Source organism: Ascaphus truei, chromosome 2 (genome assembly GCF_040206685.1).
Source record: "Ascaphus truei isolate aAscTru1 chromosome 2, aAscTru1.hap1, whole genome shotgun sequence".
Taxonomy (NCBI): domain Eukaryota; kingdom Metazoa; phylum Chordata; class Amphibia; order Anura; family Ascaphidae; genus Ascaphus; species Ascaphus truei.
The window spans coordinates 187,596,226-187,622,971 of NC_134484.1; the positions used below are offsets into that span (position 1 = coordinate 187,596,226).

Here is a 26,746-nt window from a genome sequence, read left to right on the forward strand (position 1 = left end):
AAGCATTATGGAGCCTATTCATTGAACTGTGGTAATGGCATTTCCGTAAAGAAAACAGGCAGTATTGTACAGAAATTTATCTCGTCATATTCATTAAACAGTTCTCGCATGTCCAAGCGTGTGATAATGCCATCGTTTGATGCAATTTGGTCCCCACTCTGCATTTCTGTGTGATATGCAAATTGTGTATGCAAATGGAGACGTATAGCAAAATTGCATATTTGCGGCCAATTCATGAAAGGCACAATCCATTGTAACGAACCTACATTGTTTTATTTTTTACCAACGGAGGGTCTTCTAGAGCTGAACCACACTATTTTATACCTCCGGTGATCCCCTAATGCCCAAGATACTTACTGATAAAGTTACCAGTATTACTTCCTGTTTTTTAAAAGGGGATTTAAACGGCTGTCCAGTAGGAAGCTCCAACCAATGATGTTGCAGCTTCATATTGGCCTGAGATTTGGCATCCATTTTGTTTCCCTGGTAAATATCTCAGGTACACAAGAGGTGAAAATAGTGGCATTTGAGTCAGGGGGACTCCCTGAGGAGATGGGGTGATAGAAGAGAGGGAAACAGAGAGACAGTTGGACAGGGGGACAGGGAAGGAAGGGGGAAGAGAAACCAATTTAGGTGTATGTCGCTTGCATACCTCCTCTCTTTCGTCCCTGTCCTCTAAAATCACACAGTCTCCTACCGTGGAGAGGCAAGATTTATGGCACCAAAGGTGCACTAATCATGCAAATGAGATGTGAAATTGTGATGAATACAGCAAAAACGCCAGATTTTTAGAGCGTCAAATTTTCTTGCGATTTTCTTCTGCCAATATTGGAGTTTAATAAATAAGCCCCTATGCAACCAATGGAAACATTCAGAGACTTATGTTCTGTTTCATTTACATCTTTCGTGTGAATGAAGATCTTACTGTCAAACACAGATTAATGAAGGGAGGGTACTTATGTGAGACAACTACTGTATTTTGAATTACATACACCTCTCTCCAAAAAGAATTCACATGAGCAACGCATGTCCTTTTCATTCTCACAGTAAGAAAAACAAAATAACTTTAAAAGTAAGTTACTGCTCATCTTTAAATGATGTGTAGGGCAATTTTTCAAGCACCAGAAACACATTATATTTCTATTTGACTAAACAGAAGATTTGTTACCTTTTTTGCACTGTTTTTCCACTTGCTTGAGTAGACCACAATGTCTCGCCTTGCATGTGAGGTTATCACTGGGGTAAAGATGAATTTCTCTGATTTCTGTTTAGAATTCAGAAGGGAAAGTGCCACCTTGGTGGATAAACCCAGTGGATTAGGATTATTGGAATTAACATCCCAGGAAGCATAAGAAGATATCTTTTGGTCATTCTGAGGAAGGTGTAGTGGCTTCCGTTTCAAAAGATAACACCAAGTAAAACTTGTTGAGGTCGAGAGGCTTGGGAATGAAAGTCGATGCATGTCCCCCATGTTAACCATAGATATAGCTGCAGCTAGTTGTACTTGGCCTTGAATATGAACTGTCTTAGTTGCAGCTGGTGACTTTCTTTCTTGACTGCTGTATATAGACTTCAAAACGCATGTCTTAGTATATACCAGAGATGATTCTGGTGACGTTCTTATTGCAGAATAAGATGGCTCAAATGATTTGTTTTTTTCATTTTCTACCTCCTCCTTTATATTTTCCGAAACAGCTGCATTACCTTTTTTTGAAGAATGGAGATCGCTCGATAGTATATTTAAAGAACTACTTTCCTGACCATTCTTCCCAGGCGTAAGAATAACTTCTTGATCTAAACTTTCACTTGGGTCTGTGGTGCAGAGCTGTCTTACTAGCATTGGTTTCTTGTGCTTACCAGGTTCTCCACTTTTCATACTCAACAAATTCACTTGTTGACTACTAATGTTACACGCTGCCCCGCTTTCATCTTTAACACGTTTCTGGTGCTTTTCCATAGCAATATCCAAACTATTCGCTGGTGACAGCATTCGCTTGCTTGAGGCCGAGGTCTCCTGTTGAGGAAGAAGGCCAGCCACTGGCACTTTTTGAAGACTAGTTGGAGATTCTGTACTATGTAATTTTCTGCATACAGATTCCAGAAAACAACTTTCATAGATGCTTGTTTTGTGCGAGCTTGGAAGAAGTCTGGTGGGTTCTTCATGAGACTTTGGCATCAGTGTTTTATCTTTAGGGTAAACTATTTGATTCCCTTGATCCTGTGTCACTAAAATCTCTGGAAGAGCTGTAATTGAAGGAAACCCATAATATAAAGAATCACTATAGTTATGAACAGGCACGACTACTTCACGCGTATTTTGAAACTTACCACTAGATTTGTCAGATATGTTCAGTTTTTGATGAGTTGTACAAAGATTTGGCAAAATGTCAATCAAATCAGAAGTTAAGTTCAAAGATATGCTACTGTGGGCTTCATTGATGGTGCCTGTAGGAGTCCTATTTGGCAAAATGGTTATAACAGGCTTGGAAGTACAAGATTGGCTTTCTTTGATTTTTTGAATTCTTAGTTGATATTTTGGAGCAAAACAATCTCTTTTTTCATTCATATCAAGGGAAACAATATTTTTATCTTGGTCTTCTCCTTTCGTCGAATTTTGTATACAGGTTATATAATCACGATTCAATAAAGGTGGCTGACTTGTATTTGCCGAGCCAGAACAAACAGAATGCTGAATAGGCGGGACACTGGGAAGGTTTGAATTTTGAATTGAAAGGTGTGGCTCAGATACAGACTTTTGATTAGCTGCCTCCCTAGAGCACAATTTTACTTCTGTAAGGGATCTGTTTATAGTTTGTAAATTTGGTTGTGACAATGTGGGATTTTCAGATTGAAGATTCTTCAGAAGTTTTGATTTAGTTTGAGAGACACTGCTTTCTGGACCAATATTTAAAGATATCTGTTTAACTAGGGGCCCTCTCCTCCTTTCTAGCAAAGGTACATGCCCTATATTTACGGTACAAGTAGTAGATTTGGGAGTCATGATATTAGTTGGTGACATAGATCTTGACCGAAACATACTTCCACAATCAAAAGATTTACTTCTGTAGTCTGTGACTTCCATTGAAGGTTGTGTACAGTTAATTTGTTCTGATGCAGCACGTCTCATTTCCCTTGGAACACCAAAGGTAGTTAAGCCAGTTGGAATTGTAAGGAACTCAGAGGATTTGTTTACCACATCTACTTTTGTCGAACTCTCGGATTTCGATGATTCTTCCTTATCAAATGAAGCGGAAAAACTTGAGGCACGAGATAAGCTGCTCTCGCGGCTCAAGCTCCTTGAAAGCGTTGAGTCAAAACTTGATTCAGCAGAGGAGTACTCAAGATCGGCTAGCCGAATTCTTTTCTTTTTTGGGGGAAGTTTTTCCGTTGGCAAACTAGAAAGGCTTCCTCTATGTTGTGGCCAACTAAATTTATCTTGCGGTTCCTGATCATTTAATTGGTTTTCTGGTTCTTTATCTGGTTCTTCTGTAACCAATATCTCTGGAACTTGAATGTTATGTTGGCGAACAAGACGGGATTGTGTTACTAATGCAGCTCTGTCAGTAGAGGCTACTTTCTGACTCTCATGAACTTCTAATCTAGGTATTTCAATTGACCTACTAGGGGAGTTTTGAGAAGAACTGTGATGAGCAGACCTTTCTTCATGAATTACACCAACTGCATTTAAGGTATGAGGTACACTAGTTTTATTCAATTCATAAAATGGTACAGGTGAGACTCTCTCAATTGATTCCGATTTCTCAAATGAATTGGGTCTACTCAGTGAATTAGTATGTTGAATTACTGAAATCCCAGTTCCTTGACGTTTCAACTCCACTTTCTCTTGAGAAGCTGGTTTTGTGTTCTTTTCCGTTGTAGGATTGACATCAGTGCTAGTATCAGTGCTCCTTGGCACCAACTGTATTTGAGGACTGAGTGTTAAAACAGAACATGATTGTGATACCAATATTGTAATACTTGATGAAGTTTTGTTAGTTCCGGAACGGTTAAGAGCATCCACATTTTCTGAAGTAGTACGACCCTCACTTTGTTGAGGCTCGTCATCATCACCTACACTTTTCATCTTTCTCCTTTTCCTAAACTGCAGTGGCTGCTCTAAGGTTCCTGTTGAACTAGCAACTCTGTAGTGAAGAATTTGAGACTGTGAACTGTTTGGCGTTGAGTTGTGTTCGGTTTCTCGTGCTACTGTCTTACTTTTTGGTCCATGTAGCTCAGAACAGTAAAACTTTTTATGATTTTCAAAATTTTCTAATTTCCTATACCTGTTTCTACATGTTTCACACTCAAACATTGTACCCCTACCTAGGTGTGTTTTTTTAATCCTGTCTAAACTGGACCCAAGTACAAAAGATTTACTTCTTGGCAGCAAAACCTCTGGTGAAGCTTTACTCCCAGGATAAGTTTCATCAACTGACCGTGCTGGTCCAAGACCACAGTGTTCAGTAGTTGATGTATCTTCTACAGCAGCCTGTCTAACAAGCGTACGAGGATGCACAATTTGCTGAGGGGTGGCAGGTCCCGATACAAACACATCATCATAAAAAGAGCCTATTTTTTCATCAAACGACTGACTTCCTCGAAGAGGGTGAGAAGCCGGTATTACTGCTGGAACAGCTGAATAACCTGTGGTGGGCATTGAATTGCTTCTGGTAATTGGCAAACAATCAATAGACGGAAATTGGGAGGGAACAGAAAGAAAAAAAACTTGCTTTGATTTATCAGTTGGTGTGAATGGGGACTTTGGTATGTCAGAACTTGAGCTAGTGCGTCTTCCAACAGGATTCAAATCAAACTGGAAGGAATCCTTAAATATGTATGACTTTGGCGAGTCTATGCTGCCTCTTCTAGACAGAGAGGTTCGTCTTGGCTTCACACTATCTAGCTGCTTGTCATCCACTACCGCTTCATTGTCAGATATTAACTTTGAAATACGCTCCTCTAATGTTCTTGTTCCCGAAGGTGGCCGCATTGTTCCTGTAATAATTGTTGGTTTCTCAGCATATACTGGTTGTATCATAGGTGACACTGGAATGCCGGTGTGTGGCATGGAACTTACATTTTTAGAAAAGTCTTTATCAGATGTGGGCTGAAGTCTTAGGAAGGGAGTCGGTGGGCTCATTGCTTGGTCTGCGCTTTCTGAACGTGAGAAGTAACCAGAGTCAGTGCTCCCTAAGCTTCTAGGACTTAAAAGACATTTGTTTTGCTGTTCCTGGGAACAATCTGTAGCTTGCTGTCTTTGCAGCTGTGCATGGGAAGTGACCACATTTGTTGGATGTTTATCTTCTATTTGAACCAATTCACACTTATTAGGAGACACGTGCTCTATTTCACTTAATGAGCGCATCTGCAATACATTTGAATTCTTATTCTTTGTTCGGAATTCTGGCATTTGCGCTATGAAATGTTCAGAAGTTGACTCTAGAACTTTGGGGCTATCAGCTCTCAGAGGAGAGACATTCACGGGATAAATAACTACTTTAGGTAATGCAGTCAATCGTGCTTCTGCACTTTTCTCTCGGAGAGAAGTGTCGTGTAACATTGCATCAGGACTATGTGAGGGAGTTTTGCCTTCTTTCTGTGACATTGCTTCAGAATCAGATGAAATGTCCACTATTTCAGAGCCTTCAATTCCAGGAAGATTCTGATCCTCTTGCCTTTCTTCAGATGTATAATCATCATCACTTTCCCCACTTTCATCCACATCTGAATGAATACAAAGTGCTTTTTCTGAATCGTGTGAAAGGAGCATACCTCCAGAATCTGGCCGAAGGCCAAGCCCAAGCTTGATGGCATGTGCATGCGATTTCTTGTGCTTATACAGGTTACTTTTTGTTTTGAATGAAAATCCACATGTCACACAAGGGTATGGGCGTTCTCCTGTATGGGACCGAATGTGCTTTAAGAGGACGCTGGGTTTTGCACAAGCTCTGTTACAGTATTCACAAATGTATTTACCTTGTTTTTTAGGTTTCTGATCTTTTAGAACAATATTGCACATTTGCTCACCACTGAGAAGTGAAGCTACTTGGGCTAAACTATATGTAGAATTTGTAGACAGCTTTGAGTGATTAGTTGAGGAAGAAGAATTTCCTGGTAAAGGAAGAACCTGAGATACAGTAGAAGATGAAGGGGGAACTATTGAAGAGGTTACAGCTACACGGTAAACTGGTTGGTGTCTCGTAGCGTCCAGCGAGCTAGAAAACCTAGGACATGAAGAAGGTTGTTGCTTTTGTAGCCCAGTCTCAGAATGTCGTTGTTCGCTACTAGAATGCATCTGTGCATGCTGAGCACCCTTTACTGACATGCATAACTGACCACTATGACCAGCACAATGATAGTACAAAGATCTAGCACTAAATTCATGTTGAGAAAGAGAGGATGGATTTGAAGCTGTACTTGCTGAAGGTGCTGGAATCGTATTAAGTCCTTGTTTTTCCGTTTGTGTACCGCATGGAGGCCAAGACTGGGTCAATGTGTTGAGTTCAGGCTCCATAGCTTTTAATAAGACATCAAAAGCGGAATTTGCACATGAAGACGATTTTCTGGTATTCTCAAAATGAATACTTGCACTTTTCTGGTTGCTTGGTAATGAGCTGGAAGTAGATCTTTTCCCTGATAAAGTCAATTTGTTACCAAAATCATAGTCTTCACTTCTGCCATTACATAAGTCTGGTGGTACGGAATGCTTTTTAGCCTGCATTAAAACCCTCTTCACAGACTCAGCAATTAGCTCAGAACTATCACCACCTTTGCTTTGCCTGGTATTTTGTTTACTTTTCGGGACAAGCAAAAGTTCCTTATCTTTGGAGCTTCCAGAGCCAGTTGGATAAGTACTAAGAGCTGTAAAGGCCTTTATATCATGCCTTTGCTTTTCTTTAGAAGCATTTCTCAATGGTGATTTTGGTATCTTCTTCAGATGATTTTCTGTTACAATTTTTTTCCGCTTGACGCCTTTAACTGCATCTGAGCAACATCTGGAACCAACATCCAAGATTTCTATTGGGGGGGGGGGGGGAGAGAGAAAAGAAGAAGCAATTTTAATTTTTATAAGTCACAGTCATTCATCAAATAAACTGAGCAAACAAGATAGGTTTCTATTCACAAGAACACAGAATTAGCAAAGCATGCTGGAGATACTGTGAAACTCATCACAATTGTTTTGTCATTTTGGTTTTAAGAAGCATTTCACCAAAAATTCCCAGAACAAAAAAAATATATGTTTGCATATAACCTCTTAAACTGTTACATGAAAGAAAGCAGAGATTTACCAAAAAGATAACATAGATGTAGGGCCTTATTTAATAAACTCAGAAGAGTGTGCTTTTTGCAGCAAAATTGTGAACGACCTGATACTCTATTCTACACATTTAATAATGGGTTAAAAGAGGCAGCCAAAGCAGTCCCAAAGAAAAATGAATGTGCAGCCGAAATGCTAATTAATTTAATGTGTCGTATTTGCAAAATTCTGGATTCATACATACATACAAATTCTGAAGAGCATTTTTCGCTAAGTGAACTGTACAATTATCAAATAAAATATAAGACGACAAATATATATTTTTGGCCAATACGCTTAGCTGAAAATTAATTTAACCCTTTGGGTGCCTCATGATAGATCCCCCATGTCACGGGAACCTAGCACTCCAGGAGAGCTCCTGTGGGGGGGTTGTGGTTCTCTGGTGCCGTTGGGCTCCGGCGGCTCTCAAAGGGTTCAAATAGTTAAACAGATCTGAAAAGCAACCCAAAGAAATTAGAAAACAAAAACAAACACTGTCACAATTACCTGCCACGCTGCCTAAAGCACTATGACCAAGGCAAAAAACCTGTGAATGAGGAAAACCTCCTGTGAAATCCCCTAAATAAATGCCTTCAATACCCTGCAATGCCTTTCCACAAAAATGGAGCAATTCAGGGCCCTACTCAGTCAATTCCAACAAAGCAGATTCAATATTGCAGGGGGGGGGAAAAAACACACAACAACTTTGCTGCTCTTCTCCTGAAAAGGTTTACATTCTTCACCTAATTCACCAAAGATTAGTTTTGCATGATTTTCTGGACAATAAAAAAAGGGCAATAATCCTACGCAAATACAGCAGAGTTTCAGCAGAGATACAAAAGAGTGATGCTAACCAGTGATAAAAACTAGCAGTAAAAACATGGATACAAATTACAATGAAATAGTGAAGAAATCAGGGATTCCAACAGGTAAATCTGGGATGAAACCAGTGTCATTTCCCCATTTTGGAGCAATGTCTGATACACAATATCTCATGCACGCTCACTCCATCTCTTTCTCTCCCGTTTAAGTGGTCTCTTTCAATCGCAAGTTTATCTATTTCACATATGCTGTCTCTTATCCGGACGTTTAACACACACAACTTGCCATTTTGTGGCAAGGCATTGTGGGATTTTCCAGGCCTTTCTACGGTATAGACACATTGACAGGAGCTTTGCCTCAGTTGTTATGCTTTATTCACAATTCTTTAAGCAGCTGGCCAGGTTTTTTCCAACTATATTTGCACTGATTTTCAATATTTTCACTTCTCAGGTTTGTTTAACTATTAAAAAAAAAAAAAAAATCAGCTAAAATCAACCTGCTAAAAAACTGTAGTGATAATTGTACAGTTCACTAAGCAGGGAAAAAACTGTTTGGAGCATATTAAATGCTGGGTGAATACTGAATATTGGAACTCTCAAAGCCACCACCAGTTTGTTTTTTCAAGACTTCAGTTGTTTCACATTTTAATCTGGTCTGTAACTGTTACATACGCCCATAATTATATGTTATCTCTAACTGTCCTGAAACATCTGTAAATATACTGTAACCATGTATTTTCACCATAACTCGGTGCCCAGGACATATGTGAAAACATAGAGGTAACTCAATGTATTATTTCCTGGTAAAACATTTAATAAATAAAATAATACATTTGCAAACTAATTTGCTTTTCAGCTGGAGATATTTTGGGACGGCTTCAGATGTCTCTTCCCCTTGTATTGAACAGTGAGAAGAGAGCCTAACCTCTTTTTCACAAATTTGTGAGAGGAAAAAAGCCAAAGCATACACTGACTCAACGTTTATTAAATAGGGAAATTAGTTTTGTGTAGTGTTGGACAGGGTCCTACATTTTTTTTAAACCGGGTAACGGGTACCCGGAGGATTTGGCGCCTTGTACTCGGCTGAGTTCCCGGCTACCCGGTTTATCACTTACCTGGGGGTGAAGGAAACTTACCTGGGGTGGAGGAAACTTACCTGGGGTGGAGGAAGCCGACGGCGACATCTGAACAGGTAAGCAGAGGTGCGGGGGCGGTGGGGCAGCACCAGCGGTCAGTGTGGAGCCCGCGCGGGAGCTGCAGAACTCCATACTGCACTGTGAGCTGGGACCATGTGACCGGAGCAGGAGAAGAAGCCGGGTGTCCAAAAGGAAAGCTTCTTCTCCTGCTCCGGTCACATGGTCCCAGCTCACAGTGCAGTATGGAATCCTGCAGCTCCCGCACGGGCTCCACATGACTGTGATGCTGCCCCACCGCCCCCGCACCTCTGCAGATGTCCACGCGGGCTTCCAGCAGGTAAGAGATACTTTTCAACTACCCTGACATTACCCGGATACCTGGCGCTGGATCCACTTTCCAGCTGTCGGGTCCGGGTGGGGGGGGGGGGGGGGAGGGGGGTGTGAAAGGCAGGGTCGGGAGGGGGGGAGTGAAGTGTGAAAGGCACGGCCAGGGGGGGGAGGTGAAAGGCAGGGCCTGAAAGGCAGGGACGCGTGTAAGAACCCTCCCCCTGCGGTTCCTCCCCTCGCACCCGGCTGCGCTCCTCCTCGGGCTGCCACTGGGGCTCTCCTCCCTCTTGGCCTCCGCCGGCTACCGGTCTGAGCCTGGGGATGATGCAGTGGAGCTAGGCCGCGGCCCCACCTCCCCACCGCCTCCCGGGCCGGCCTCTTCCTCCGGGTTGTAATGGGCGGGGACGAAGCTACCCCGGCAGCCCCACGCGCACTCATGGAAGGCGTAGTTCTCGGGAAGCTTGGGTGGTCGTGCTCGCAGCGGAGGCGCACACATCTCACCCCCAGGCCATGCATCTCACTCCCCTCTGGCTGCAGGTAGGAGCCGGTGAAGGGAGAGGCGGAGAGAGCCGGAGAAGCGTTTTCGGGGATGGGGAGCCGGGCGAGCATGCTCTAAGAGGGGGGAGGGGGAAAGCTGGAGAGAGCATTCTCTGGGGGGGGGGACACCGGTTCGAGGGGGGGGGGGAAGTGGGAGCAGTCTGTGGGAGGGAGAGCACCGGGGGAAGGGAGAACGCCGGGGAGCGGGCTCAAAGGCGTGGAGTGTGTGAGGCTGCGGACATGCGGTGTGGTGTGTGAATGTAACAGTGGGCTAGAGCACCGGCCAATGAGAGCCGTGGGGGGGCGGGACACACGGGGGGGAGGGGCAGACACACCAGCCAATGAGAGCCGTGGGAGGGCGGGCGGACCGACGGACCAATCAAATGTTCTACAGACACTCACAACCAAGATTTTCAGTTATAAATATATATATATATATATATATATATATATATATATATATATATATATATATAAAATATATATATGGTGTTCCTGCCACTTTTTAATCCTTTTTGTATTGTCTTTAATAAGATGTGAAATAAAATTTGTGATAGTTTTGGTACACCCATGTGCTCTATTGGGATACTCTTTCCTTCTTTGTGCTTATACATAAATATATATATATATATATATATATATATATATATATTGTGTTTAGAAAAACCTGGGACAGTAGCCACTGATAGATACACCCCTGTGTGACTGCCTGTCTCTCTCAGGGGTAGAGACACTGACTACATTTATAAAGTGTAGCTCCTTAAGTACAGAGGGGGAAGGTACAAGGTCTGAGCCCAGGATTGGGCAGAACACAGGCCGTGTCCCATCTCCTCCCCTATCACTCAAGGAAGCTGCTTATGTGGGGAAAATCCCTGGATGGGTCCTGACATTGCCTGCGCTGTTACCAGGGCTTACATGTCAGGGAGGGCAGAATGGTAGCCAAAACCAGGCATGGCTACATCTTTATTGTGCTTATATAGTGTAAATCTACATAGAGTAACCAACCTACAACTGTGCAAATTTTCATGGGATTGAGCAAGAAATATAGAAGATATGTTGAAACACAAAAAGAGCCCCCTTTTCCCAGAACGCAATGTATATGTGCAAGAAGGAAAGAAAAGACAACCCGTACAGAAAGGGGAAATAATGAATTGTAGCGTGGAACATTTTCTATGGATATATTCATATCCTGAATCTAGTACGACAGCAACCAGAAGATACGGTGCTACACAGATTCCCACCTGCACTCCCCATATCAGCGGAGTAACATGCTTAAAACACAAGTGGCAAATTTACGAGTTTATTACCATACAAAAAGATTTATTTCTAATTTTCTTGATATACTACACCATGGTGGTTTTCTTTCCCCCACAACTTGCGTTTAACTCACTCTCTGAACAATATATTTATTTATATATACACACACACACACACAAACTATGTAACACAATAAACTCGCAAGACCTAATTTTACTGCATATTTCTGAAAACTGTTTATTTACAAACTAAAAATATCTAAAACCTGGGGGGGGAGAGAGGGAACCGAAACCAAATAGCTCTCATTGTACAAGTAAATGCCTCAATATATGGGGAACTGATGCTAGATGTAAAAATGCTATATTCTGTGATACTTAAGAGACTGATAATCAGTGTAATCTTGCTACCAGTGTCTCTTGTGCTGAGTAGCACTGCACAGCACTGTGATTCGTTAACTCGTTACCCGGATCAGCATCACATGGTCACCTAGCAGCGTGCTTTTGCGTGGTGTAGCTGACGGAAGGACGCAGGGACCCACTGGGGTTCGTCGTGTATACACAATCTGGTGAGATCGTTCCTCTATCCCCAGTCTCTGCTAGTGCCTCAGACAAAAAACACAAAAAAACAGCGCAAACTGCATAGTGAAGTATATCAAATATTATTGATCCATAAAAAGGTAAGTATTAAGCGTACATTAGGTAGATAGAACAAGCGCATTGAGTGCTAAAAGCACAATGAGTTACCACTCAGCAACAGGCGTTAGGCAGCTCTGGATATCGCAGCAACGAAGATTCATGAGGTCATCAGCAGGTTCTCGGTACACGATCCTGCAGAAATCGATTCAATCCGGTGGGGCTGTCTTTTTCAGAGGTGTATTCCTCCCAGCGGTGTCAGCAAATGTGTTCCCGTCGGACTTCCGGATCGCGTCAAGATGACGTCACGGCGACACACGTTAGTGTCCTCGTGGTACACGTTGATCATGCAATGAGTCCAGTATGCACCAGAGTCCCAATACACCCAATCAACGGGGAAAGGAGGTCACAGCACCAACAGTTCGATAAGCCACCAGGCAATATGCCAATATACAGTAGCAGTATAGCAACAATAGCAAGAATTTAAATAGTATAATAAAATCAACTAATCCTACGCGTTTCGTAGCTCCCGCTACTTAATCAGGGTAAGTTTGACAATGAATTCAGTCTGCATTAAGTACACCTCCCTCTGTCCGTATTGGACAGTAATTAATTGATAGCTACCAATCGGTATAACAATAGGAAGGGGGTGGGAAAAGGGGGAGGAGTAACCCAAGCAGACCAGCAACTCACTGGCAATCAAAACACATTGAACACATTATTTTATTGACAAAGAATTTAAACCTAAAATAGAACCTAAAAGAAAAAGAAAACAATGTTAATAACAATCTTAATCCATAAAACGGCAGACAAATTTACACATTGAATGGTATATAAAAAATTAGTAAAATACCAGAATTATAATCAAACTAGAGAGAGAGACACAAACCACTAATTGGTGCTCCTTATACTTCCTCACAAACCTGGCCCTACTACCTCCTTCCACATTGCTGTTGGAAATACGATCATTCACCCAGTAGCCCAAGCACGCTGCCTAGGGGTCACACTTGATTCCTCTCTCATTCTCCTCTCATATTCAAAACGTTTCTAAAACTTGTCGCTTTATCCTCCGCAATATCACAAAGATACGCCCTTTCCTCTTTTACTCAACTGCTAAAACTCTGACTCAGGCCCTCACTCTCTCACGTCTCGATTACTGCAACCTCCTGCTGTCCGGCCTTCCTACCTCTCACCTGTCTCCCCTACAATCTATCCTAAACGCTGCTGCCAGAATCACTCTACTCTTTCCTAAATCTGTCTCCGCATCTCCCCTCCTGAAATCCCTCTCCTGGCTTCCGATTAAATCACATATCTCACACTCAATTCTCCTGCTCACTTTTAAAGCTTTACATTCTTCTGCCCCTCCTTACATCTCAGCCCTAATTTCTCGCTATGCACCATCACGACTTGCGTTCTTCTCAAGGATGTCTTCTTTCTACCCCCTTTGTATCTAAAGCTCTCTCCCGCCTTAAACCTTTCTCACTTTCTGCCCCACACCTCTGGAATGCCCTTCCCCTCAAGACCCGACTAGCCCCCTCGCTATCCACCTTTAAGACCCACCTTAAGACACCTGCTTAAAGAAGCATATGAGTAGCACTGGATAATCATGGACACATGACACATAAAGCTTGGCCCCCTGCAGACGCACTTACTAGTATTCCCTCCTACTGTCTCTGTACGTTCTCCCTACCTACCAATTAGATTGTAAGCTCCTCGGAGCAGGGACTCCTTCCTTAATGTTACTTTTACAGTATGTCTGAAGCACTTATTCCCATGATCTGTTATTTATATTATTTGTTATTTATATGACATGTATTACTACTGTGAAGCGCTATGTACATTTATGGCGCTATATAAATAAAGACATACAATACAATACAATACTGCTATATTGGCATATTGCCTGGTGGCTTATCGAACTGTTGGTGCTGTGACCTCCTATCCCCATTGATTGGGTGTATTGGGACTCTGGTGCATACTGGACTCATTGCATGATCAACGTGTACCACGAGGACACTAACGTGTGTCGCCGTGATGTCATCTTGACGCGACCCGGAAGTCCGACGGGGACACATTTGCTGACACCGCTGGGAGGAATACACCTTTGAAAAAGACAGCCCCACCGGATTGAATCGATTTCTGCAGGATCGTGTACCGAGGACCTGCTGATGACCTCATGAATCTTCGTTGCTGCGATATCCAGAGCTGCCTAACACCTGTTGCTGAGTGGTAACTCATTGTGCAGTGCTACCCAGCACAAGAGACACTGGTAGCAAGATTACACTGATTATCAGTCTCTTAAGTATCACAGAATATAGCATTTTTACATCTAGCATCAGTTCCCCATATATTGAGGCATTTACTTGTACAATGAGAGTTATTTGGTTTCGGTTCCCTCTCTCCCCCCCCCCATGTTTTAGATATTTTTAGTTTGTAAATAAACAGTTTTCAGAAATATGCAGTAAAATTAGGTCTTGCGAGTTTATTGTATTACATAGTTTGTGTGTGTGTGTGTGTGTGTGTGTGTATATAAATAAATATATTGTTCAGAAAGTGAGTTAAACGCAAGTTGTGGGGGAAAGAAAACCACCATGGTGTAGTATATCAAGAAAATTAGAAATAAATCTTTTTGTATGGTAATAAACTCGTAAATTTGCCACTTGTGTTTTAAGCATGTTACTCCGCTGATATGGGGAGTGCAGGTGGGAATCTGTGTAGCACCGTATCTTCTGGTTGCTGTCGTACTAGATTCAGGATATGAATATATCCATAGAAAATGTTCCACGCTACAATTCATTATTTCCCTTTTCTGTACGGGTTGTCTTTTCTTTCCTTCTTGCACATATACATTTGCTGACACCGCTGGGAGGAATACACCTCTGAAAAAGACAGCCCCATCGGATTGAATCGATTTCTGCAGGATCGTGTACCGAGAACCTGCTGATGACCTCATGAATCTTCGATATCCAGAGCTGCCTAACGCCTGTTGCTGAGTGGTAACTCATTGTGCCTTTAGCACTCAATGCGCTTGTTCTATCTACCTAATGTACGCTTAATACTTACCTTTTTTATGGATCAATAATATTTGATATACTTCACTATGCAGTTTGCGCTGTTTTTTTTGTGTTCTCTGTCTGTAGTGCTGTTGGAGTGCTGAGCCACCCTGACCATTTAACAGCTGCAGCTGCCACTGTATCTACAGAGTTTGTAAATATCTAGACCCTAAGATTGAAGGGTTGTGATTATTATTATTTCACTATTAACACTATATCACTATCAATGGGTTGTGGTTAAATGGTTTATTAGTTGCGCACTTTATTTCTTTATTTTTTATTCATCTGCTAGTGCCTGTTGTTTTCAGCATTTATACATCACGGAGGATATCTTTCAGCCAGCAATTGATATTTAATTGTATCACATCTTATATATTATTCTTTCCGCACGGCTACAATATATTCCTCATTTGTCGGTACCTATCCGTATTTATGTTACAAGGAATAAGTGACTCTATCCTTCACTCCTCCACAATAGTTTATTGGACATTTTTTTGGTCATATATTTTTTGATCACATCTCCTAATATTGTAATACCCTCTATCATTGTGTGTTATATTTTATACATGTATTGTTATTGTTTTTAGCTGTTTAGGTCCAGGGACCAAGTTTTTCATTTATTTCATTAAATTGTCCAGCTATTTTTATATTGCTATATAGGATTGCGCTTTTTTTCTTTTTTTAATCCATAATTGGATAGGTGTATCCTCAGAGCTGCATCCTATTGGCTCAATATCCTCCATCACTACTTGACATATATATTTTTTATATATTCACATTTTGCACATTCAATTTATTTTTATCACACTTGTGCAAGTCCAGCACTGATATATATATATATATATATATATATATATATAAAAATAAAAAAATATATATATATATAGATACATATATCTATATATATATATATATAAAATCATTTCCCAATTAAGGATGTGATTGGAATAATACATTTTTGACTGAATAAGGGATCTTGACTTATTCAGAGACTTATGCAGAAAGCAGCTATTTTTCAGTGGAAAACAAAAGTTGGCATAAGATAAAAAAAAAAAGCAGAAGTTTCAAATATATATCAAAACAATCAGTCTTACTGAACATTAATGTATGGGACTTTCCAAATGATCTATCACGTCTTATGATCTATTGCAATACAAACAAAAACTTGCATAGAAAACAAAAATTATATTATATATATATATATATATATATATATATATATATTAATACTTGCTGTAACTGTTTCATTTAAGTTGGTAATTATGTTAATACTTTGTAGCACGATGAAAGATACTTGATGCTTATCACATAGAAGGTTGTGTATCAATCACAATCACTTCAATGGAATCATTATACTAGTATTAATAATTCTAGGCAAAATATTCTATACAAGGCATACATATTTGATTAAAATAATGTCAAGGCAAATGTAGGACACAAAACCGCTGAGTAAAAATAATCCTAATTGTGTATGCCCTTCCATACATTTGGCTGTTAATGCCGTATTCCATTTTTTGCCTACACTACTGACACATGAGAATTAAACAATTCTCTAGTATGATCAAAGCAGCATTTGTCACTGCACCTACAAGCACAGTCAAACAATGTAACCGAAAACACTGGATTTTGTGCAGATTGAGCTTCATTTGATCAAGCTCAGATAATTCTTTACACCTGTCTTTAAAATGTAACAGGACTTTAGTTGAGAGGTACTGCACAGTATAGGCGACCACAAACTTAAAGCGAATGTAAACTATAATTGCACATAACTAAATGAGCCGAGATTACACAATTTCTAAGAGGCGAGTTACAGATGGAGGAAAGGAAATTTCACCAGCAACAAAGGAAAGGGATCTTTACAGTAAGGGCAGTTAAAATGTGGAATTCATTACCCATGGAGACTGTGATGGCAGATACAATAGATTTGTTCAAAAAAATGTTGGACATCTTTTTAGATGGGAAAGGTATTCAGGGATATACCAAATAAGTATACATGGGAAGGATGTTGATCCAGGGATTAATCCGATTGCCAATTCTTGGAGTCAGGAAGGAATTTATTTTTCCCCTTAAGAGATATCATTGGATGATATGTCACTGGGGTTTTTGTTTGCCTTCCTCTGGATCAATAAGTAAGTATAGATATAGGATAAAGTATCTGTTGTCTAAATTTAGCATAGGTTGAACTTGATGGACGAACGTCTTTTTTCAACCTCATCTGCTATGTAACTATGTAACTATGTAAGATGTAGCAAACCTTACAATTTGCCGCAGTTGATCGCGGTCACGTGATGGGTGCGGCCTCGAACGATTAACGCTGACGGGGGGGTCCCATTCGGAAGCATGGAGCACCCGCAGCGCCATCGTGGCAAACACTGTCCCCAGCGCTGCAGACTTGAGGTTTTTTTGTCCGCAGTGCTGGGCACAGTATGTCTTACTACATCTGTATGTTATTGATTCATGTTCTAACCCTGTTCACTACCAGAGTTGCATTGCTGTGCACGGCGTGGCCAGCCCCTCTGAGAGCAAAGGCGTTACATACATGGTCTGAGAATGGCAATAACACTCCACAAACTAATGTCACACTTATCCTTACATCTTTTCCAGTACAACGACAAAGTGCATCTTCTATCACAATGACACTTTAAACATACAACAATTTGGATTACAGATTTCCTGGTATATTATTTTCAACCACACATATTGAAAATATAGTTGTGCTGTAACAGAACAAAAATAAATAATTCCTGTCTTAAAAAACGATGCCTCTTTATGTTAGTGAAATGAAAACATATGGGATACTATTAATCTCAAATTTCTAAACTTGAGATGTGATCTTGTGTACACACACACACACACACACACACACACACACACACACACACACACACACACACACACACACACGTTCTGTGTGTGTGTACATCCCATGAATCAGACATATGCTTTCTCCTATACTGAAGCCAGGCACACTTGAAGATATCACCTGGTTTTTTATGTGATAAGTGTAAAATATGATATCGTTCCTTAGGCTTCTTTTCTACAGGTTTGTGTGTTTCTTCTGATCAGTGTTTTAGAGTTCTTGATTTCACACCATTCAGATTTTGTGAAATACACGGCAGGTTGTTTTTATTCTTTGTATAAATACATCAAGTTTTCACTATATCTACAGCTACAGTAAGTAAACGTAAAACCTTAAATTAGCCTAATTGCTGCTACAAAATATGACTAATTACAACATATTCTCTGCTTAAATCTTAGACTTAACTCACCCTTTCATGGGGCTGGACACTGCAGGTCTCGAACAATAAGGTGAGCGGAAAATAAACTTTACAATCAATACTAAATACATGTCAACTCTGGTATTTGCTTCCTAAATTCATAAAATATAAAAACTACTAGTTTAGCTTGCATTAGACAGCGTATTCTAGAACATAACACAATGAAGAAATTCAAGAGAACAGGACAAAACAATCACGTTCAATATCATATAATTTAGATAAGAAATGTGATTACCTGCACTGCTCTTCAGTATTACTCCACAAATCCCAATATTAGATTGCCAAAATGAGCTCTATGGCTGTGTTATAGTAATTCTCAGCGCTGCCAGCCTTCGTCTACTCAAACCCACGCATCATTACAACACCCACCTTCTTCCTCTCTTTTGCTTTCTCTCTTCCACTAGCCTCTCTCCCCTTTAACGAAGCAAAAGGCTTGCATTAAAACAGTGACATAGAATGATCAAGGGCAAAACTGAACAATACAAAAATATAGCTCCTAAAAAATCCACTTGACATGATTGTTGTGCAGTGTGATAAGTAAGTAATTGTAAGCTCATGAGCAGGGCCCTCGTTACCTCTTTGTATCTATTTGTGCATGTATACCCTCACCTGCTTGTAACTGTTTATGTTTCAGTAATATACATAACTCTATACCTCATTGGTGGCACTTCACAAATAAACTATCATAAGGAATGAAGTACTTGTCAGCTGTCTAGACAAAGGAAAATAAACAAGGTTCTCCAGGTCGCTCCCTCAGTCAATAGAGACGGGCAAACGTGTCAAAATCAGAGGCGGCATTTTTTGTTGTTGGCTTTTCATCAAAATGCGTTCCGCAGGTGGATATACATAGGTGGTTTTGACAGTTAAAAATTTGTATGAATGCTCCTGAATCCGAAATCATTTTCAGTTGGCGCAAATGTCATAAAATCCAAATAGACGTCATCAAAAATGGAGGGAAGACATGCTACCCGATTGGCTATCTTCCCTCACTTTTTGATGATGTCACATCACTCCAAAAAAGGTAAGGCATCACATGGTATATCTACCAATCCGATTGGTGGGTCTAAATTGCAATGGCTTACATTTTTTTTTTTTTTACGTGACGTTATCTTAAAGGGAGGGAAGCATATCCATCCTGATTAGCTGGCTTCCATCCCTTTAAGATAACATCACATCATTAAAAAAAATGGAAGCCATCATATGGTACACCATCCAATCGGATTGGGGGGTGTACCATTTGTCAATCAAATGTGACGTCGCAGGTCTTACATAAAGGCTTGTCACGTCTCATTTGAACCCAAGAAGATGTCGGATCAACATCTACTGGACCAATTGGATTACAAAGGAGAAAAGAAGGAAGAAAAGAAAAAAAGAAGAAAAAACTTAGGCTTGTAATATAGTGCGCGCTGTTGCGCTACCGTGCGTACACACGCCTCAATTACAATTGACTGTGGGAGGCTGACGTTGATAGAGTCGAGACGCGCACGCCCGTGAGCGCTATGGCAGACCAAAGAAAGTACAAGAGAATTGTATTTTCGCGTTGTCGCCGCGCCACGTGACTCTATGAACCAATCAAAGTGCAGCCTAATGCTGTGACGTCATAGCCACGCCCCCAAGCCGCGCACGTCACCACTTACCGTCTACAAACTAAACAACCGCGCCACGTGCACCCGCACCCACTATATTACAAGCCTCACCGGAGACTCCTCTGCAATCAACAGAGGATTATGGATTTCTGCAAATCTTGGTGATGAGGATCATTGTGTCACGGGTCAAGAGTTGGTGCCACAGTTGGACGAGGAAGGGTGAGTTTTCATCCCAACGAAAGGTAAGAAATACATTGATTGGATTTTATTTAATTGTGTTTTTTTTTTTTGTAGGATACCCATTAACTGGCAATGTGTTTATCTATGCCCTTTTCATGGCCTTTCAGGCCTCCCAGGTGGGTAGCCGGAGGGGGTTAACCCCTTAATTACCACAGTGGTTAATCATCGCTAAGGTGATTATGGGGTTGCAGGTCAGTAGTTAAGTTTTTCTATTTTACTGTCCACTGAAGACGAGGACGGCCTTGATCCCGGGAGGGGTAAGTACAACTTTAATTTACTATATGCTGGCTGGGTAGCGTTTTGGTTATGTTTTCTTTTTTAAGGTGCAAACGTGCTATTATCCAGATCTGGATAATAGGGATTTTGCCCATTACTTTACTGTATGTGTTGGGGGAAAGGAGGTTGTTGGAAGTAGAGGGGCTGGGTAGTAGGGTGCCCATTCATTGCCATTGCGGTTACCTTTGCTCGAATTGAGGGTATACGTAACCACACAGGCAATCAATGGGTGTATTGGTGTTTGTATTGTATTGTAATGTTTATTGGGGGTGGGTGAAGGGGGTAGTTACCCCGGGTGGGTGGTTAGGCCTCTTGGTTGGGTTGTGGGAGGGGTTAACCCTTTCATTACCATAGTGGTTACTACAGCTATGATAATGAAGGGGTTAACCCCTCCAACAACCTTCCCGGTAGGCCTAACCACCATCCCTTGGGCAACCACCCCCTTCACCCATCCCCTCTACCCACAATAAACCAGGTACTCTGGCTTAACCTCTTCATTGCCTTAGCGGCTAGCCACTAAGGTAATGAAGCTGCTTTTATTTTATTTTGATAACCCAGTATTGAAGCAGGGGGTCTCTGTAGCTGAACCACATTAATTTCAGCCTCGGGGACCCCCAGCTTCCCGAGTCACTGGCCCGGGTATGGGGTGCCGGTATCTCCCTGCATTGTTTAAATGTCCCGGTCACGTGGGCTTTCACATGGGAGAATTTTAACATGGCTGAGATACCGGCACCCCATAACGGGGGCTGTAACTCGGGAAGCTGGGGGTCCCCGAGGCTGAATGTAATGCGGTTCAGCTCCCGAGACCCCATGCTCCAATACCGTTTTATTAAAATAAAAAACGCGCGATAGCCTGTTATAGGCGCTCAGATAAAGTGACTGATTCAGTCTCACTATTACTGCTCTTCTCTTACAGACACCTGGTAGGATTCGTACAGCATGAGTCCCATTGAAACGCAAGGACCCCCGCTGTGTTAATCCCGATGGGCTATTAAGTCTCCTTACTGGCGTGCACAGATCCGCTACAGCGGATTTAGGGGTGGCTGCGTGACCGCCGATAATGCTGCATCTGTATATCTCTCCTCAAACCCACATTGAAATAGCTTGCGAAGAGACACCTGTGTACAAAAACGAAAAAACCTGGGAGATACAGTATGCCAATAGGATATGCCCAGTATATATATTTAAATGACTGCCACCCCATTCCTCCTAAAATATTTTCACATGGCCTATCCTGACAAGCCAGGTCCTAAGGTACCTTGTGAGCAAGTGGATACTGTCGAGTCCAGCAGGACCTCTGATATTCTTGTCAGCAGCTCTAGCAGTGTGAGAGAAACCAGTTGTTGGATAGCTCCACTGTTGAAGCATATTTTTGAGCTCTACAGCATACACCTGTAGCTAATCATACTGATGGACAGTATTTCCCCTTTGAAAATCCTATTACAGCTCAACCCCCTTATAACGCTGTGCTAGGGGTCCAAATAATCAAATAGCGTTATAAGCGGATCGCGTTAGAAATAATGTACAATTATATACATTGTACAATAAAGTATTTAAGATACCAATAAACGTGTTGTAAAGTATTCATAAATAAGAAAATTGGAAGCCACGCTTGCATCGCGTTATAAGCTGATTCGTGTTGTAACGGATCGTGTTCTACCGAGGTTGAGCTGTACCATACAGTATCTCCCAGGTATCTTAGATGTGCTCCCTTTTGTGCACAAGGCACATTGAACTGGAAACCAGGAAGTGATCTGCTTTGAAGGAAGGCTCCATGTAAATGGATATTCCGGGCAAAAGGTGACACATTGTGTGCTCATTTGCATGTCATTTCCCAGAATCCCTTGCTGCAGTGGGAGCACTGTATGCTAGGTATAATGGTGAAAGGCAGGGTTGCAGAACTGTCTAAGACATGTGAATGTGCTCACAAGTGATATTCTTTATTGGATATATATATATCTATAGATATATAGATATATATATATCTGTCAGAATAACCTCCAAGTGTCTATATAAAACAAAGTTCTTGGTGTATAAAATCATACAAAGTATGATGAGTCACAAAAATAAATATAATAATATTTATGCAAAAAATCCGGTAAGAAATGGTAGGGGAGACTAAGGGCAGCTTTCCATAGGATCACCCAAATTCAACAACAATCTTAAAAAAAAAAAAAAAAAAATAAAAAAAAAATCACACGCTCAATAATGTAAAAATGTATTGATAAATTTAATCTAGATCAAGAGTAAAAAAGACTCACTCACAAACAGAGAATGAATATAAACATTTCTGAGACTCAATCGCAATCACCGGCCTGGAATAAACGGCTTCGGCGAAGATCCTCTTCTGTTCGTAATCCACATGCTCACCGCATAGGTAGGAGGAGGCAGTCGGAGAGAGACAGATCACATCCACCAGCGTTCCTTGACAGTGTGATGACGTGTAACGTCCCTACGTGTTTCATCACAGAGATGGCGACTTCATCAGGGGGTAACGTCTTCAATACCCAATTGTCGCCATGGAGACAGTAGAACAATTAAGCAATCCCTCACCACAGCGACATATGGGAAATACAATTAAAACTATAATGAACTCATTCATAATGAAACAGTTCATCAATACAGAGACATGTAAACAAAACAATATAACATTTTAAATATAAATAAATAAATAAACAATGTAGAACCTACCTTATATCTCTATGTATCGATCTATTGATCTATCTATCTCATGAATATGCTCAGAACACACAGATAAAAATGCAATGCATGCATAAATAAGTTAAAAAGAAGTTAGAGAAGCTATACACCACACACTGTAATAATATTACAATATTACCCCAATAATCAGTAGATATAGGGCATATTAACAGGTACCAAGGTGGATATCTATCCAATTTCAAATATATTAAAGTAGTGACCATGCAAATCACCTGACAGACATGGCAAGGGTGGAAACATACAGACGAAATGCTCTGGAATTATTTAATATATGATCACACCAAAGTGCTGGTGTCCAGACATTCATTGAGACCCATAGGGGAAAGTGTATCCAGTTTATATATTCAAAATAAATCTCTTTTCTTTTTTTGCACAGGGGCTTGAACCTGTCCCCCTCCCTATACAGAGGGAGGGATATATTCAAATTCCACAATGCTGAAAGATGGCGGGTCCTATTGTGTGAATGTAAGAAATGTCTGGACAAACTATGAGTGCAGTTACCTTTAATAACATTACGCCGATGTTCCAGAAATCTGGTACTAACTGCTCATGTGGTGTGTCACACATATTGTGGTCCACACATGCAATAAATCGTTTAAACTACATAAGTAGACAAACAACCAATATGACCTTTAACTGTATATTCTGTTTTATTTGTGTATGAACTAAAAGTATTAGTGAGGGTTAAATGTTTGCACATATTGCACCTACCCCAACCACATTTGAAGCTACCTATGGGAGAACTTTACATCACAGAAATTGAAGTTCCCACCTCTTTAAGTCTACTTGGTGAAATTTTTTAAAATTATTTATATATCATGCATTTGAACAAAGATAGGCCAATGAGCATTTTTTATACTGAGCCGCGGATATTTTGTGGCTGAAAGGAATGCTCAAATTCTTGTCCATTTTATCATGGACCCCTATAAGTTTATGCCTGCCATGAAAAACTGTTCACTTTAATACCTAAAACACAACTTAAAGCTGCAGTTGTCTTTTTTTTAATTTATTTTTTTACTTCAATAGTTTTATGTGTGCAATCTCTAATTACCTAAAGAACTGTAGAGCTGCAGGTCAATTCGTTCTCCATGTATTGATAGGTCAAAATTTGGTGACATAATTAGTGAAGGGATCTGTTTATATTCTGCTTGTCTGTCAGTGGAAGCTCATGAATATTCATGAGCAATTCTGCACTGACATGTGCTAGAGGGAGGACAGGGCTGACAAAGGGGTGTGCCAGGGCTTGTGACAGGACATGAAGGGGCAGTGCCTTAGCAAATGGCTGTTAAAATAGAATACAAGAAAATTGTTCTTTCAAAGTTGTTTTTTTAAAAACAGAAAATGCTAAAAGTATTTTTTCTTACTACAGAACTGATTTATTTAAAAAAAAAACACACATGCTGGATATTGACTGAACTGCAGCTTTTAGCTAAATCTTGCAACAGCACAGATGCTCAGAGATTCAGTCTGATTTCTTGTGGTACAGTAGTCATTAAAGTTGGGCGGAGAATTGCAGACCACATCAAGACAATTGGATTCAGAAATTCGACAGCAGACACCTACAGTCCTGTGCCAATTTCTAGGGCTTATTGGTTTTTGCAGAGCTTTTATAGAAGGTTTTGGAGAAAAGGCTAGAGCCTTCTATTGCCTTCTAAGGCTGCACTTATAGTGCCGGCGAGACAAATGCATTGTCGCCGTCGCGTGCGCTTAAAGTAAGCACGACGCGACGGCTTGGTCGCAATCGCTGGAAGTCATCTCAATTTGATTAGCCTGACGTCGCCGGTACTATAAGCATAGCCTAAAGGGGAGGGGAGAGAGAAAGACTGATAAATATCCCTTACCATAAGATGAGTCTTGTGAACAGGGATTCACCAATTTAAAATTGGTATTAAAACAAGCTCCAGCCCTTCAAAATTCAGACCCAAACCTGCCCATTGCCGTACTTGTGTACACACCCCCAGATGCAATCACTGCAGTTGTGCTGCAAGAGTGACAAGGACAGTGGATACCGACCGGATACTTCTCTAGAGTACTGACTGCAGTAGAGAAGGGATATGATGACTGTACACGGACTCTGTTAACAGTACACTGGAGCGTATTAGCCACAGAACATGTGGAAGGGTTTGGAGATCTGACAGTGCAGACACTACACACACCCATAAAGATCTAATTGAGAAAACCATGACTGGATGGACACTTTCACACCGAGTATGATCTGTGGAGCTCCAAAACTGGACAAGAGATCAAAATGACGTAACCCAATTCATTCTCTGCTCAGAGAACAGAACTGAAAGCAGTAAGAGACGCAATGACAAGGTGGACAAAGGAACAAGTTGTAATTTACTCCGATAGTGCTGATCTATATGCCCTTTAGGCAACAAAAAGGATTCACTGATGCAACTGTTAAACCTTTGATGCATAAACATGTCCTACAGCAAAATTGGGATCAGGGAAAGAAATAACCCCTACGGGTCGCCCTGATCAAAGTAAAAGCTCACCAGAAGAGTGTTAACCCTCATGCTAAGCACAACAATAGGGCAGATGATTTAGCACAAAGTGTAGCCCTCACAGGTGAGTGGTGGGTATCATGCTGTGATGATGAGGAAGGTCAGCAAGTGTGGGAACTCCACGAGTTTCATTTAACACATGTAAAGCTGTATGCGGTCAGTTCTGCGAGTAAAGCTCCACAAGTGTCACTGCAGACAGAACGAGAAAAAGTTATAGAGCTGCTCAAAATAATAAGGTAAAAAAAGTGGAGCCTGTGATTCAGAATATCAGGGCTACTACTGTAGTGCCGACAGTTATTCTAAAACAAATCAGTGGCAATTACCAAAAAGACCCAGGTACATGCTGCAACATTTCAGTGACATTTCTGCAGAGACTAATGGCCCATCGGATTAACAGTGGGGGTCCCCGGCAGTCCCATTCAAACTGCTGTGTTAATCCGATGGGCCATTAGTCTCTGCAGAAATGTCACTGAAATGTACCCAGCATGTACCTGGCTAGTTTAAGGCAAGTTTTAGAATACTCGTTGGCTCGTCTGTATATAGGGAAGAGAATGGGAAACTTAAATACATCCCACCTGCAATGGTTCTAAAGGACCTAGTCAATGAAAATCACAGGATAATGGGTCATGTCTGGAAGTGCATCACTACCAGAACCGTAAAAGAAAAAATATTGGTGGAAGGATTTAGAGGGTTCAGTACAGGATATTTTGCAAGAATGTTTAATCTGTGCTCGGAGGCCAAAGGGACAGAGAGCAACAAAATCCTAGAATCACTCCTTTCACATACCCCGGCGGCAGCAGTGACCGCCTTGCAACCTTCTATTTTTGTCCTACAAAGGGACAGAGAGAGAGACCTGTACAGTATGAATCGTCCCCTTAAGGAAAAGTTGAGGAAGCTGGTAATCGAATCAGGTAGAAATGCGTTATTTCCCCCTTCCAACCATTTTAATGGCCATTAGGGGGAGTGCAAGTAAAAGCACACGGCTCACCCCATACCAGCTTATGACACGTAGAGAGATGAAGCTCAGATATCCGTCAGACCCACCACTCTCTGCTCCTGTAAAAAGAAGCAGTTGCTA

The 26,746-nt window shown here is 41.1% G+C and overlaps 1 protein-coding gene across 5 annotated transcripts in view; it reads right to left on the minus strand.

The window, feature by feature from the left end:
• The window catches only part of HIVEP1 (HIVEP zinc finger 1), a 278,338-nt gene that overhangs the window by 52,884 nt on the left and 198,708 nt on the right, over positions 1 to 26,746 (minus strand). For all 5 annotated transcript variants that reach the window (XM_075585698.1, XM_075585700.1, XM_075585699.1 and 2 more), the window contains one exon: positions 1,169 to 7,017. In XM_075585698.1, coding sequence (XP_075441813.1) covers positions 1,169 to 7,017 — 5,849 coding nt within the window. The remainder of the gene's footprint in view (positions 1 to 1,168; positions 7,018 to 26,746) is intronic.